General features: G+C 43.7%; 1 protein-coding gene across 1 annotated transcript; it reads right to left on the bottom strand.

The window, feature by feature from the left end:
• Window positions 1–504: 504 nt before the first annotated feature.
• Window positions 505–15,212, bottom strand: COASY (Coenzyme A synthase). The gene is made up of 10 exons (XM_054992193.1): window positions 15,011–15,212; window positions 12,454–13,124; window positions 9,361–9,575; window positions 8,177–8,308; window positions 7,224–7,413; window positions 6,132–6,196; window positions 5,421–5,505; window positions 4,714–4,811; window positions 1,301–1,447; window positions 505–1,048 (listed from the first exon to the last, which is right to left on the bottom strand). The coding sequence occupies exons 2-10, from the start codon at window positions 13,121–13,123 to the stop codon at window positions 1,001–1,003; spliced, it is 1,650 nt and encodes a 549-aa protein (XP_054848168.1). The 5' UTR covers window position 13,124; window positions 15,011–15,212; the 3' UTR covers window positions 505–1,000.
• Window positions 15,213–15,433: the final 221 nt, after the last annotated feature.

The raw sequence follows: 15,433 nt of genomic DNA, 5'->3' as shown, positions 1-15,433 counted from the left end.
CTTTGTTTCTAAAATCCCTTAATCCAATAATAAAAATCCTAACTGGAGGACTAGAGTCAAGCAAATTAAGACAGAGGTATTTCAGAATTACTCTCATACGATGGTGGGATAATTGTTGCTATGTAGTTTGTTTTATTGCCTCTTGCTTGTATGGTCCCAGGCCACAACAATCTGAAACCTGAACCTTCTTTGCCTGCCAGAAATTCCACCACATCCTGGCATGAGAGCGTCTTAAGATCATGAAGACCTAAAAAATATGTTTTTCTCTTTATTTTGTAATAGTTGGCCTGGTGAAGAGTTCTGAGGAACTCAAAAGCTTGCACACTTATGTGTTGATCCAAAGAAAAGGTACAACTTGAACTGTGTTCTTGGGTTTTTTTGGAAGATGGGGGAATCTCTCTCATACTGTCAGCCTTCTGAACACTGCAAAGGAGCGGGTTACCCACCAGGAAGATCCCCCCCACCAAGGCTATAAGCAAGATTCACCACAAAGAGACAGACCAGTCAAGAGATTAGGTCTTTATGTATAGCTTATGCACAGGGCACACAGCATGTACAGAGCACAGAGTAGGGGGGCAGACTAAGGCAGCGCAGCCACCCCTGAAATGCAGCCAGCCCCCACCCTCTCATAATTTCTGGGCATCCTCATTTGCAAGCAGCACGTGGCACAGTTGCCAAAACACTGTTCCCCAGCAAACTCATGCAACCAACCTTGGCTCAGACAGCGAACAACAGCTCTTGCCTGCTCGACAGGTGGTCCTGTTTCCCGTTTTTGCTTCCTTTTCCCCACAGCCTTTTGCAATAGGAAAAAAGGCAGGGGGAATGCAGCTCTATCCCCCAACCCCAATCAGGCAGTCTGGCCTGAACTCCCTTTCCCGCATCTGCACCCTCATCTGTGGTCCTTGAGTCAGGGCGAGACTCATCCAGTGCATGCTTTTCCAGCCTGGCAGCACAGAGGAAGTGGAGCGCAGAGGTGATCCCCCATCTCTCTGTTCAAGTTCTACTCCTCTTTGAGGCGTTTCTGGAGCAGGGACCAAGCCTTCTCTGCCTGCAAATAATGGGTGGGTGCTTATTCAACGAGGGAACCAGAGGTAGGAATCAGCCATGCAAAGTAATTTTTAAAAAAGAAACAGATTTCTAAGTAAGAGTATGCCCAGTGCATTGCAAAGTTTCTTGGAGGTGGCAGAAAGAGATCATTCAATGGCAATACAGGGTGAGAAATGCAACAAGGAAGGAGACCCCACCCCCTCAGTCATGACATTTGCAAGGGTGCTCACCTCCCAAAGAAGAGGCCTCTTACCTGCCCATATGTATCCTCCAGTTCCCACATTGTGCACAAAACCACATGTGAGTGCTTCACGAGCTGGCTGCTGGGCATTTGACTCTGCAGGCGCCTCCGGGCAGCCTCCTCGCTTATGCCATCTCGGACAAGGATGCGTCTGATGGCCTGGGAGAAGACAGAGCAAAAGTTATGGTCCAAATTTTTAGTGGGTCCACTCAGGACTCATCCAAACTGTACATGGTCCTACATGAAAACAATTTCTTGTAAGGGGGAAATATAAAAACTGCATGCAGTGTGTATGCGTGCGCACACACACTTCATACAGATGAATGGATAATCATTTCATATAAAAAAGGTCAGACTACTCTAGGCTGGTCTGCATTGATGACTGTCCAAAATGTTTCTGACTGGGTGCAGCATACAGCAGATGTCCTTCTTACTGGATCACACAGCACACATTACTCCATTGCCTGACTCTCTATGGTCTTTTGGACCCAATCCAAGGTGGTGGCTATGCAGTAGATAAATAATGTCTTAGGCTGCAAATTCTTCAGGGGACCACCTTTTCTCTGCTCTACCATCTCCCCTATTGAGATCATCCAAGAACATCTTCTTGACTGCATTGTTTATGTGCAAGCACAAGCAGCATCTGCTCTTAAGACACTTAAGCAGCCAAAATTAAGCCATCTGGGGCAACTTAATTGGACAGGTTGCTTTAATTATGAATCGTCTTGTTTTCAGCAACTGTTACTCACCCACCAGCGTGGAATAGAAATTGTTGTATCTATTGATTTTCCAGCCCAACTCTATTTACACCAACAAACCAACTTATTTATTATGGCCAACTTCAGAACTTTTCCTCCCAATATCGCCTCCTCCCTCCGAAATGGGAGCCAATATCTCCTGTCGTGGTGTGTAGTAGAGTGTCACACTATAATCTGAGACACCCAGGTTCAAATAATCACACTGACATGGAGGTTTGGTGGGTAAGCCTGGACCAGTCAGACACACTCAATCTAACCTGCTTCACAGGATTGTTGCTATTGTGAGGATAAAGTAGAGAAGGGAAGACTGATGTGGTATGAAGATAATTGTTAATGGAGATTTGAAAAAAATGTGAAATCCAAAAAGTTACAAGACGGGGGTGACCTCTGTCCCCACTTCTATTTATTTTGGTTTTGGAAGTTTTGAATCCTGACTCAATAAAAGAAGACACACCCTCCAGTTTGCAGGATCTGAGCAAGTCTGTTAATGATAGGATGTTTTGGAGGTCTTTCATTCATAGGGTCGCAATAGGTTGGAGGCGACTTGATGGCACATAACACACACACAAGTTTTGCATAGAGATATAAGACAGGAAGAAAAGAATGAGGAAGTCATAATTCTGGAAGACCTCATAAAAGGAGTCGATATTTTGATGTATAAATTAAAAGAATTTGTGTTAGAAGGTTTTAAAATAAATAAATATAAAACAAAGTTTTTAACAAAAAAAATTGAAATTACAGGATCAAGTTGTTTTGATGAGGAAAAAACTGGTTTTAAGACAGAAAAGAAAGTAAAGTATCTGGATATTATGTTGTCAAGTATGAATTTTGTTTGATAATAATTATATAAGATATGGAAAGAAATTAAGAAGGACTTAGTAAGATGGAAAAAACTACGACTATCGTTGCTAGGGAGAATATCTGTAATGAAAAATTAATGTTTTACTTAGAATGATATTTTTGTTTCAGACAATACCAGTATTGACATCCGATACACCATTTAAACAATGGCAGAAGGATATATCGGTATGGAAAGGGAAGAAATCATGTTACATTTAAAATATCACAAGATGCAAAGGAAAGAGAGGGGCCTAGGTTTACATAGCTCAAATATATATTTTGATGCTTGCTGTTTGGTTTGGATGAAAGAATGGTTATTAATGAGAAATAAAAGATTATTGGGACATATTTAAGATTCAGATGGCATACATATTTGTGGTATAACAAAGTTAATGTGGATTTTCAAAATCATTATATTAGATATACCATTCCGAGTATGGAATAAATATAAACCTAGGTTGTGCCTAAAACACCACTTTGGATTTCTCCTCAAGGGGCTTTTTAAAATTATATTTAAACATGTGGTTAACTTATTAGACTTTTAAAAAGGTGAGTGTAAAAACCAAATTGCAAGATGATTTGAATATACAAGGATATACATGTCAATGGTTTTTCTATGCACAATTAACAGAGTGATGTAAAGTTGATAAAAAGTTGTTTGAATGAATGGCGATCATGCTGTTGCTAAAATGTACAGACTATTGCTGAGACCGGAAACAGGAAGAACAGGTGAACGTATGATAAAAGGGGTAAAGAATTTTGGCTCTAATATACAACATGAACAATGGGAGAATATGTGGACTAAAGGTCTTAAATTTACTTTAAATTCAGGTTTGAAGGAAAACTTTTATAAAATAATGTATAAAATAATATATGTCACCAGATAAATTAGCAAAAATGTATAAGAACGTTTCAAATAGATATTGGAAATGTGAACAACAGGAGGGGGCATTTTATCATTTGTAGTGGACTTGTAACAAAGCAAAAAAGTTTTGGAAACAAATGTATCTAATTATTCAAAAGATCCTAAAGATTAATGTTCAAATGAAGCCGAGGAGGCCTTTTTGTTGGGCTTAATGGATAAACAGCTGGAAGCTACACATGGCATACTTTTTTTGTATATGATAACAGCAGTGAGATTATTATATGCCCCCAAATGGAAAGCTACAACATTACCTACAGTAGAAGAGTAGCTGGAGAAAATGATGGACTATGCCCAGATGGCTAAATTGATGTCTCTGATCAGGGAAAAGACATTAAATACATATTTGATTATCTGGAGGCCCTTTATAGACTTTTTGCAAGAAACAGAAAGAGATGACCTAATGATCTGTGCTTCTGAAGATTAGGGAGAGGCGGGGGGGGAGGTGTCGATGGAAAGGAAAAGAAGCTACTTATGGTTATTTTAGAGTAGTATATAATATGTATTAATGTTAGACCTTTTCAAATGGAAAATTGAAATCTATTCCTATTTATATATGTATATTCTTATCTTTTTCGTTTTCTGTTTTTCTTTTTAGATGTTTTACAATTAATTCTAAAAAAAAATTTGGAAAACTTTCTGATCCAAATGTAATTCAATGACTTATATATTTAAACATTGCTAACCAAAGAAGACAAATACACCACGTGCAAGCCTGGACCATGGAGTCTGTCCTTGCTTCATATCCCACATTCAGCACCCCCACCCCCATCCCAACAACTATAGATAAACAGACTATATTTACAGATGTGGGGCAGAAATTTTTCCTAGTCATTGTACTACCAAGCGCAAAGCAAGAGTTTTGATTTCAGGTGCAGAGACAGCAGAGAGAACACAGTGCTGACCTCCTCCTCAGGGACGATGGTGGTCCAGATTTCATGCACCATGTCTGCCCAGCCTGCCTTCAGCAACACGGCTGCATCCAACACACACACAGCCACTCCTGCAGAAGAGAGATTGGCAGCTTTTAGAAAAACATTATAACAGACAGGAAAACAGTTTCCTCCCTCCCACCAGAAAGAGAAAATGCAGATCAGGAGTAGTGAATTTTCTCAGTAACAAAAAAACACCCAAGGAAGATTTAATTCAAATAAACCCAGGTTGTTCTTGACTTTGAAACAACTATTTTGTTTATAATTTCTCATAGATCCAACATGTGCAGGTTTTCTGCAATCTTTGCTGTTTAAGATTCAAATACTGTTATCATTTCAAGGTTGTCAGATTTTATAATCAGCTTATTGGCTGTCTAAATAGCTCTATCCTATTTTTAATCCACTTTGAATCCCATTGAGAGGCAGATTGTAAATGAAAATAAATATTTTATATGAGTATAATGAACTGAGAATACTATTTTGTATAGATTCTGTCCTTGAGTGTACAGCACCTAGCACACATTGCCACAATTAGCTTCCAAAGTACGGGGATGCTGGGCAGATTAAGCAGATTTATTTAGAGCAGAAGCACCTACAGATCACCAGCTTAGCCCCAGGAAGCCACCCTCTCAACAGCCCCTTTCTTTCTCTGACCCCTGGGCTCTTAAGACCCTCCTTACCCTGTGCGGCTGCCTCCTTGATCTTTTCTTTGGCCATTTGAGCCATCACTGGCCACATGATGTCGGTGAGTCTCTTCAGCTGCCCCTGGAGGAAAGAAATGCAAGAGGCTGGGCTGAGATGAAGAGAGAGGCTGCAAAAAGAGAAACTTAAGGAGATGTAAGGCTGCTGATCAGCAAAAGGATCCATGTGTGTGTGTGTGGCCATCCACTTTGGCCATCCACTTGTTTTGTTCACCTTTGAGCCACTGACGTTTGCCCAAAGGGGATAGGGGAGCCAGATCTGAATATGCACTGATGCAAAACATAGCAGGTGTATGGATATGTGGTCTCTGGGGCTGCACCACACTGGAAGGAGGAAGAGCATTCCAAGGTGTAATTTTGCAAAGAGAGGGAATATCCCCATCATGTGCTGCTGCCAGCTGTATGGCTCTCCATTTATGATTTACATGATATAGTGAGGTGAGAGTCTGTCCCAGCACGCACTGCTCCCTCAACTGTACCTTTCACCCACAAAACCAGAGGCAAATACCCTGGGAAAAGCAAGGTCTGTGTTTGCTTCTTGCAGAAGAAGAGAGGCGAGCAAACGTCAGTGGCTCAAAGGTGAACAAAACAAGTGGATGGCCAAAAGGAAAGGGAGGAGGGGTGGCAATCAGGGATGAAGTTAAATATTGACACACACACACACACACCCCCAAATCTGGCTGGCTTTACCTGGTCTCCAAACACTTTGGCCCCCAAAACTGCTCGGTCAATAGTTCCGTCTTCCTTCAAGATATCTGCAAAGACAAGCAGGAGACTGCAGCTGAGCATCCAGTGTAACAAAACTCTCCTGGGAAGAAAGCCACATGACTTTCCCTCCTCTGTGCACAAGAGACAATTCCCACTCAGCATTTGGAGCAGGCTTCCCCGTTCCCACTGGGTGCGTATTTCCAGGTGCGAGGTGGGAGAATTATAACAAGGTGATTGATTTCCCCAAGATTCACATGGTAAAGGAGTCTTGTACTCCCTCAGTCTTGTACACGAGAAAAAGGGCATCTTACTGCTTTAGAAGATGAATACTGGCCTGAAACGCTACCTAAAAACATCTCCAGCTCAAAAAATTATCATGCAAAACAACCTGCATAGCAATAGTGTAATTTTTCAGTATCCTATGCTATGCAACACAGAAAGAGGCTGTACCCTTTAATCTGTCTGTTGTCTGCAAATCTCTCTCATAGCCCTGCATTCCTGAATAACAGACAGTGTTGTACAGTGGTCAGAGTGCCAGACTAGGATTTTGGAGACTCAGGTTCAAAACCACACGGAAGCTCACTGGGTGACCTTAGGCCAGTCGCCCTCTCTCAGCCTAACCTATCTCACAGGGTTGTTGTGAGGATAAAATGGAGAATAGAATGGAATGTATAAATACAAAATACTGCATGTTTGCAATCTTTCTAAGTGCTCAAGGTAAATGGAGAGCAATAGAATGCCGACAAACAGTGCATACTTTGTTACAAAGAATGGGTAGTGGAAAACTAGGTTTGGACTGGGGCAGGAGGGGGAGGGGCTTCATAGTGGATTTAGGCAGGGACAGGAGCAAATAAGGCTGAGAGCCAGAATGCCAAGTTAGTAGACGAGCCAAAATTTGATTTGAAGCAGTCAGTTCTTTGGCTGCAAGTCTCTAACCGCCCTGGAAATGTTGGGCCTGGGAAGGCTAAACAAAGTATTAAGCTCTCTGTATTTGTTCACAATTCACAGTGTCTCCCCCATCAAACTCCTTTCCTGGGTACAAAGACTTCAAGAAGCACTCCTGGTGAAAAATACCTCCTCCAAATGCTTCCACCACCTGATGGTACACAGGCCCTCCTGGGGCATAGATGTTGTGTCCCAGAGCGTCCACATCCAAATGGAAAGCACCAAGTTGAGCCAAATGTTGAGCGATGGAGCTTTTGCCACTGCCAGATCCCCCTGTCAGGCCGATGATATAGGGGAAGGGAGGAAGAGATGAATCTTTCTGGGGGAAAAGAGAGAAAGTATTATTTCGTAACTCTCAAGAAAGAAACAAATAGGGAGGGAGGGAAGGAGAATGCATCTCTCCCCAGTTCACCCTCAAAATTCTGAGGTGCCTGACCTTCAGACGTCACAGCACTGACCCAAGAACCTTTTTATTCCTAAGTGCATGCTGCTGTAACCTTTAAAGGGCTGATGTAACCTTTAAAGGTCTATCATCACAAGAACTTTGAGCCTTTCACCTTAGACACATTCCCTGTCCAGTGCTCTACCCCCTGGAGGAATCTTCATTTGGAGAACTTAGCTATCTTAAGGCTCACACTGTGCGTGTGTATGGTGCCCTCAAAGCACAGTTGACTTATGGAGACCCCTGGTGGGGTTTTCATGGCAAGAAACTTTCAGAGGTGGTTTGCCATTGCCTGCCTCTGCCATCCTGGTCTTTATACACTGGCTGCTCATAAATAACTTATTTTGACTGAATGGGCTCCTCCTCTTCCTCCACCTCTTTTAGGTAGCACAGAAGGGAGGAAAAGTAGAGAAATACAGAGAAAGGAAACAGCAGCTGGTGGGATGTCATGCTGGGAGGGGGAGAGGGGTTTGACTGACCCAGACTGTAGGCCTGAGAGCCAGAATTGGCTCCTTCATGTCACACATCCCCTCCCCATGCCCTTTTATTATAGTGACTAAGCTTTCTCCAAGAAACCTACCTCCTGGAAGCAGCACATTAACCTACCCTAGGGAACTTATGGTTGCATGGATTTTCTCACCCGTGGGGGGCGCAGCAGGGTTCCGAGCAGCCTCCGCCGCAGGCTAGAGGAGCTGATCTTCTCTTCCTCGTTTTTGCCATGCTGGGCATCTCTGGCCAGCAAGATCTCATGGACAGACAGTTCAGCCAGCCCCTGAACCAGAGAATGAAAGAAGTGGGTAAGGAAGAGAAGAAGAAAGTGGATCTGCGTCCTTGCTCCATCCTTCCCATCTGCTTGAAGTTCTCCCTCTGCAACTAGAATTACTTGCCTAGGATCATACTTCATATTGCACATTAATGGACGGTCTGTTAACTTCCTGGGTCTGTTATTCCCAACAACATAGATCTGCAATTAATCTATAAGCAAGCACTAAAAAGAGCAAATTTACCCATCTTGATTGTCAAATATGAAGTCTGCACAATGGGATAGGAGCCCAACATTGTTCAGATGTTTTCAGATGATGGCAAAAGTAATCCACATTAAGTGAACCTGAAAGTGTATTTTTAGGAACTCCATTATATGGAACAAGAAAAGACTTCCTTTCCTGGTGTAAACTTAGCCCTCTGGAACCCACTGCCCCAGGATGTTGCACTGGCCACAAACATGCATGGATTATTAACATGGTTAAATAGCACGCAGCCAAGAACAGCCTCTTGGTGGGTAATCTCCTTGGTGGTCAGGAACACAACTTTCATGCTCAGGAGAATAAAAAACCATCTACCAGATATACAGTAGATAAAAAGTAAGAATGGAGTGCTGCCATTCTGTCCTCCCCCACTCCCTCTGTGATGTATAGCATCTGCAGTAGAGGAGACCAAAAGGTGAGTTGGCCAAGCTCTGCACTGAAGGGGAATGATAAAAGGCCCCCCAATTAGATCTGGCATTGCTTATAAACAAGTATTCCAAAGCATCTGTATAGCTGCTATCAACGGATAGGCTGCTCAGCTACGTAAATCAATTTGTCTGACCAAGCAATGACAGAGGCCAACGTGACTGTAAGAGGGATGGAACCAGCCTATGGAACTTGCAGCCACAGGGTATTGTGATGGCTGCAAACAAGAACGGCTTTTAAAACGAATTAGATAAACCTGTGGAGGGTCTGCCTATCTATGCCAAGAGCGTTGTTTATAGCATTACCACAAGAGCAGGCTACAAAGGAATGGTGGGGTCATCTTGACAAGGGCAGGGCTCACAGGACAACTTACATTTTCCATTCTCTTCCTGTTAACGGCCAGTCCCCCCTTGAGAGTCTCCTCGCTGACCACAATGCATTTGAGGTGAGGGTCAGTGATGGATGGGCCGAAGCGGTCGAGCAGGGGGACAATTTCATACTGCAAAGAGGGCTTGACATCCACCAGGAACTCGCTCAGCTGAGTCATGCGCTGCTCGTAGGGTAGGATCAGTTCCTTCAGCACCTTAGCTGTGGATGGAGGGGATTGGAGGGCAAGAGGAAGGAAAGGGGAAACGTAACAAGCTAACCTCTGATGATCCAGTGATGCACCATGAGTGAAAACGCTGAAAAGACAATGCTCCCTGCACAGCATCAAGAGAAAGCCAGATTCCAACAAAATGGCAGTCAGCACAATGGAATAGGCCAGCAGAGGGGTTTATCAGTAACAGCCCCTTTGCCAAATCCAGCCACATGGCCTTACCAAAGTTGCAAACAAACATTTTATTAATTCCTTTTCTTTACAGGATGTGTCTGTACAGGAGCAATCCTTTGTTTCCCTCTCACTGCAATGGAGACCCTGCAGAGATTTTCTCTGTGCTTTCTCCCCCCATGTGCCATTCTCACCCCTTGGCTTGTTTTTTCCCCATCTTAAATTGTTACCAGTAGTCAACATATCATTATCATATTTGGAATAGCAGACAAACTACTGAGAATTTTTTTTAAAAATCCTACCAAAAAGCCCACGGGTGGGGTGGGGTGGGGGGCAGGAGAAATACACCAAAAGGAAACAGCAAGGAAGGTGCAAAAAAACCACACTGTCCCATCCACATCTTCCCCAAACCCAGTTTGGGTAGAATCTTTCAGGACAGATTGTACCAAGGTTTTGGAAAACCTAGAAGGTTGGCTGATGCAAGTCATGTGGAAGCCAAAAGAAAATCTGTTATGGATTTGGTGGGGAGGATGAAGAGCAACAGCTCTGTGCTGAAGCATGTATAGTTTACCCCATTACAAAGGCTCAGGGATACAACAATTGTCGTATCAGGGATACAACAATATAAGCTCTCTTTCCTCCCTGAACCCAAAGAAACAATTTTTTCATCCAGCAAGAATGGGAAAGAGAGCTGAAGAGTGAGGCAGAGTAAAGAAAGCAAGAGAGTAAGAAAGCGTAGTTGTGGCACCAGTGACAGGGAAATGTTGGGAGGAGTTTGATCTCCCATTAGCTCTCAGAATGCCCTTTGCTCCACCACAAATAATCTAGCTGCCAACAGATGCTGCTTCTGTCAAGCAGAAGTAACTATCGCACCAAGCAGCTCAAGGAAAAGGGCAAACTATCCATCATGAAAACTTGAGGTGCCATATGTTGGTTGAACTCAATGACATGTCAGATTATTTAGCTGTTGTCTTATGCAAGGGAAACCAACCCACTGCAGTGTTTTTGGGAGTGGGGAGAATCCCAGCGCCCTAGCTTGATTGAAATAGGTTGCTGGTTCCTGTGTGGAGCTCTTCGTCACAGGCCACAGGTAGATTCAAGACAAATTTCTGGTTGTTTAGAGTGGGCATGAATGCAGTCTTGTTGCTGCACTTGCAAGTACCTTGCTCCTCAATCCAAAGCTACCTGGTTTGGGAAGCTCTAAATACCTCTCCAATTAGCAGTGCTATCCAAATGTAGATGACTGAGCAAATGAGTTTCCCTCCCAGAAGCCAGGATTCTAAACCTCACCTTATTCCCAGTTTAGATTCCCAGCCGGTACAGAGGAAACATACTCCAATTCACCTGCCTTTGGACATCACAGCAATGATGTGCTTGATTTTAGCTTCTTAAACTGAGAAGCCTTCAACCACACTCATGGCATAAGGGGAGGAGAATGCACAAAAAGAAGCAATGTTAGTTCAGAGGTTAGTGCTGAGGGATTTTGCAACTCAAAGGGCCAAAGATGCTTGGTATGTTTGAAAAAACCTGAAGTGTGCAGTGTTAGCCCTCTTACTCTTAGGAGTTCTTCAGCTGTCACTTGCACACACCGCTCCTTCTCCGAATGGGGGCACACAGATTAAGAAACAGGGCTCAAGGTCTTAACAGGGCCTTCCTGCCCTCTTCTTTATCTACAGATGGGAGAGATGCAGAAGAAGGAAGCGGGATTCTCATCTTGTTGTGGACCCCATCCAGCTGCTGCTGTGGGGGAAGCAGGTGGGAAGAGAGGGAGCCTAACAGTTTGCATGCTCAGTATTCTGCTGCCCTCCTGTTCAGTCCCCCAAGTGAAACCAGACCTGCAGGGTTTAGGGCCAGGTGACTCTGAGAAGCAATTTTACAAAGCCACCAGAATATAAATCTCAACGTTCAAAGCACAGCAATTAATACGTTTTAGTAATTATCTGTTGGTTTTATTCCTGCCCCCTACAAAAGTTTTAGAAACTTTTTAAAATAATAGCCAGGGTCAGGTCTGGGAGGGGGATCAAATTCCTAGAGGTCTTAATCAGCTTTCAGCAGGGCTGAACAAATATTGCAGACTCCTAGATACTAGTAGGAAAGGTGCTTGTGTGTGCCTAGGCAATCAGGTACATGGACACTTTCAAGTCTCAATCACAGCTGTCACTTTGATTTCATATTCCTAGTTCTCACTGTTTGTGGTGGGATTCTCGCCACCCTTTGCAAACATTCCAAGTGCATTTGCCAAGCATTCAGAAATTGGAGGGGGGTCTGGAATGCTTTCTCTGCTCTCAGGAGCCTCAATAAACTCAGAGCAAATAACTCATTACCTGTTAATCACTCAATCACCTCACTCTCTCCTTCATATCCTAGACCTTTGCTCAAAAATGGAAAGATTAACATTCTGGTTTAAAGAGACATTCTGGTTTAAGAGAAATCTCAACATGATTTCATCCATGGATTGAAAAAAACTCAGGGCAGATGGAAATCTACAACCAGAATCTAGAAATGTTTTTTCAGACTAATGGTTGCTAAAAATCTGGTGCTAGCATCTTGGAAATTCAATTTTTTTTCATGCCCTGAGAATGTACCTAACTGGCAACAATTAGTTCTACTAAGGATGGACCTCAGAATGTTCCTGGTTTCTCAATACAGTTTTGGGGGAGCTTGGAGAAGGACCATACATGGTTCAAAGAGACCCACATTCCAGGAGATCTTTGTCTGAGACGCCCACCAGGAGCCGCTTTTCAGCCAGCAAACAGCTCACGCTCAAAAGGATCTTGTGGCCATTGTGAAGTCTGTCAAAAGTGCCCCCCACGACAACATCACTGTAGCTCTGAAGAGGCTCTTCAGTCACACTGGTCTCCGGTTGCAGGGGCACCTCCCCATCAACAACAGCCTCTAGCTCATACTCCGGGTATAACAAAACAGAGATGAGATTGGGTCGGCAACTGTAACAGCTGGTGGCATATCGCTCCAGGCGCTGTTTGACTGGGTTGGACTGACCCCCATCTCCAGTTTCAAAGTCAGTGAGCACCACTTCTGGAGGCTGGGAGAGATTCTGCACAGATCCAAGTGCTGGTGGGGTGGCACCCTGATTAAGGATGTTGGTGAGCAGCACCCGGACATCAAGGTGGCTGTGGACATCGGCATCGGCGTATAACTTGCTGATAAGAGTGTATACTTCCGAGGTAGCTGGGACATACGTGGAGCGGGGTTGTGTGGAACCTGTCAAGCTGAGCCCTGGCTGCAGGTGGACATAGAGGGTATCTTGCACCAGCCGGGATGCCGAGGCCAGGATGGGCACCAGGCGTAGGGAAAGTGCCGACAATGGGGATGTCAGAACCAGCAGGCCGGAGCGGAAGACTGACATGCTGCTCAACAAGAAGAACAGAGCGGTGGTGCAAAAAAGGACAGAAGTTAGTAAGAGGTTGCATACAGGGTGACAACAACCTTGTCACAATCCTACCAGTGCCCTACAACTTTCCACCTCTAACTAGCAAAGCAGAACCTAAATTCTAGCAATTCTAGCACCCCAGAACTGGATATAGAAATCCCATGTTTGTATCCCCATTCCACTGGGAAGCTCACCACTCTCACTTAGCCAAAACTACCTCACAGGGTTGTTGTGAAGCCAACATCATTGCTTTGAGCTCTTTGGGGAAACGTGAAATACAATGAGAGATTGAAGTACATATTTTAATGATGCATATGCAATAAGCTCCCCTGCCAAAAGGAACCGCCAAGTCCAGTCCTCCCCCTCTCCCTTTCTTCTGCTTCTTTTTTTTAATCTTAGCAATATCAGTTAATGGGCAATTCAGCTTATGACAATGAGGAACAGCCAGCAATTCTATCTTTTCCTCTCTGCACATTTGGGAGGAAAGTGGTAAAAAAGCAGAGAAAAAGGGAAGGGTGCGTGCCTGATAAACCACTTTGTCAGTATCCCCAAATTCCCTATTCCCAAATTTATTTTTTACTTAGTATATTTTTTCTCCAACATGCCCAGAGTGGCTTATATCTTTCATTCGTTCCTACCATGTAAGGTAGGCTAGGCTGACAAAGAGTGCAGCCCATGATCACCCATTGAGCCTCCATGGCACAGTAAGGGATTCAAATCTGGATCTCAAAGATCCTAGTCTGATAATCTAACCACTACACCATTCCATTTCTCATATTCGAGAAACTGATGTATTAGGATGTTTTCTCTATAGCGTATGTTTTTTAAGTGGCTCAACCATGGAAGGCTTCATGGAGGCAAAAATAAACACAAAACATGTTTTGCATTTCTTATTTATTTCCTGTCAAACATGTTGTTTAGATTTGCTGATTTAAGGGGACTCACTGTCAAGTTGGTGTGCATGAAACTGCAGCCACTCCAGCCTATTACCAACCATTTAAAAATATCATTCCTCTTTGGCTGGGCTTCCAGCTGTTGGATTCCACCAAAGAATTAAGGTTTTAAAATGGAGGACTAAAAGACAAACCATCTGAGGCAGGCAGCCATATAAATTTCGGCTCCCTTCACCCCAACAGCCACCTACCCTAAGCCCCATAATACTGCATATCAAATTCCCAATGAGCTCAATGGAACTTTCATATTGTAGAGTGCATGTTAACTGGATCATACATCATACCTCTCCCACCTCGATGTGTCTTGCTTCTAAAACTCTTTCCCCCCTTCCATTTCTCTTTCTTTCATTTTCCTCTTCTGTTCCGTTTTTCTAACTTATTCTGTCATTAACCACCAGAGTTGTTGCAATAATAGAAAAGAAGGGTAGGCAGTGTATGTCACCCTGCGCTCCTTGAAGGAATGGTGAATAAAAAAGATACTCCATAATAATATTTTTTTCAACCCTGCTGGGAGTTATACTAGATACTTATAACAACACTGCTCCAAAAATACACTGCAGATTTTCTGCTGGAGCAGCTCTTGATCTCCAAACCTCCCATTCAGCTCTTCTAACTTCCATATTCTGCCCTGTCACCACCCTCTACCCCATGTGGGCCCGCTGCCTCCCTTTCCTGTTCCTATAATTTCGGTGCATGCATTTTCCCCTTCTGCTTTAAAAAGGGGAAAGGTGCGTGTGAACAGCCTTCTTTGCTGAGGGCTGAGCCTCAGATATAATGAATGAACAGCTTCCAAATTAACACAGACTTAATCTATGAAAATAAAGAATATTTACACACACCCCTTCAGCACTCCCCAAACACATCCCCTTCCCAGGTGAACGAGTAAAGGGGCTCGGATCCTTTGACTTACCTGCTGGGCAATCCCAGCTGAGGCGTCACCTGACCGAGAAGCGCTTCCTCCTTCAACCGGAAGTGCCTCCTGCCTGACTAAAAAAATATTTTATTTCATTTTTAAAAGTTTTTTTTTAAAAAGCCTTACTTTATTTGGGATAAAATGGACGGGATTTAATAATATCTGAAATGTCAAGAAAATTAGGAAAGATACAGTTCCAAAGGGGGCGTGGTCAACTTAAAAGTGGGGGGTTAACTGAACAGGGCAAGCGGCGCTCTAACGACGAAGGATCATAGGCGAGACTGACCGCGGAAGGGGGGCGGTGGCTAAAGAGAGGGGCGGGGCCAAAGAAGGGATCGTGGAGTGGGTACCGTCCCGTCTGAGTTTCTTCATGTCTGGACAGAATGGTTTTTAAAATTAGTTTGGAAACTATGTTGGGCA

This window comes from Eublepharis macularius, chromosome 12 (assembly GCF_028583425.1).
Source record: "Eublepharis macularius isolate TG4126 chromosome 12, MPM_Emac_v1.0, whole genome shotgun sequence".
Classification (NCBI taxonomy): domain Eukaryota; kingdom Metazoa; phylum Chordata; class Lepidosauria; order Squamata; family Eublepharidae; genus Eublepharis; species Eublepharis macularius.
Note: the sequence above shows the minus strand (reverse complement) of the source record. Positions and strands in the feature narration are given on the sequence as shown.

Excerpts from the sequence above, each read along its gene's own strand:
- COASY (XM_054992193.1), bottom strand. The coding sequence starts at position 13,123 with ATGTCAGTCTTCCGCTCCGGCCTGCTGGTTCTGACATCCCCATTGTCG. Across the intron at positions 6,197-7,223 it reads GGTGGAAGCATTTGGAGGAG|ATATCTTGAAGGAAGACGGA; the intron begins GTATTTTTCACC and ends TTGTCTTTGCAG. Across the intron at positions 1,049-1,300 it reads TGGAGGATACATATGGGCAG|GCAGAGAAGGCTTGGTCCCT; the intron begins GTAAGAGGCCTC and ends CATTATTTGCAG.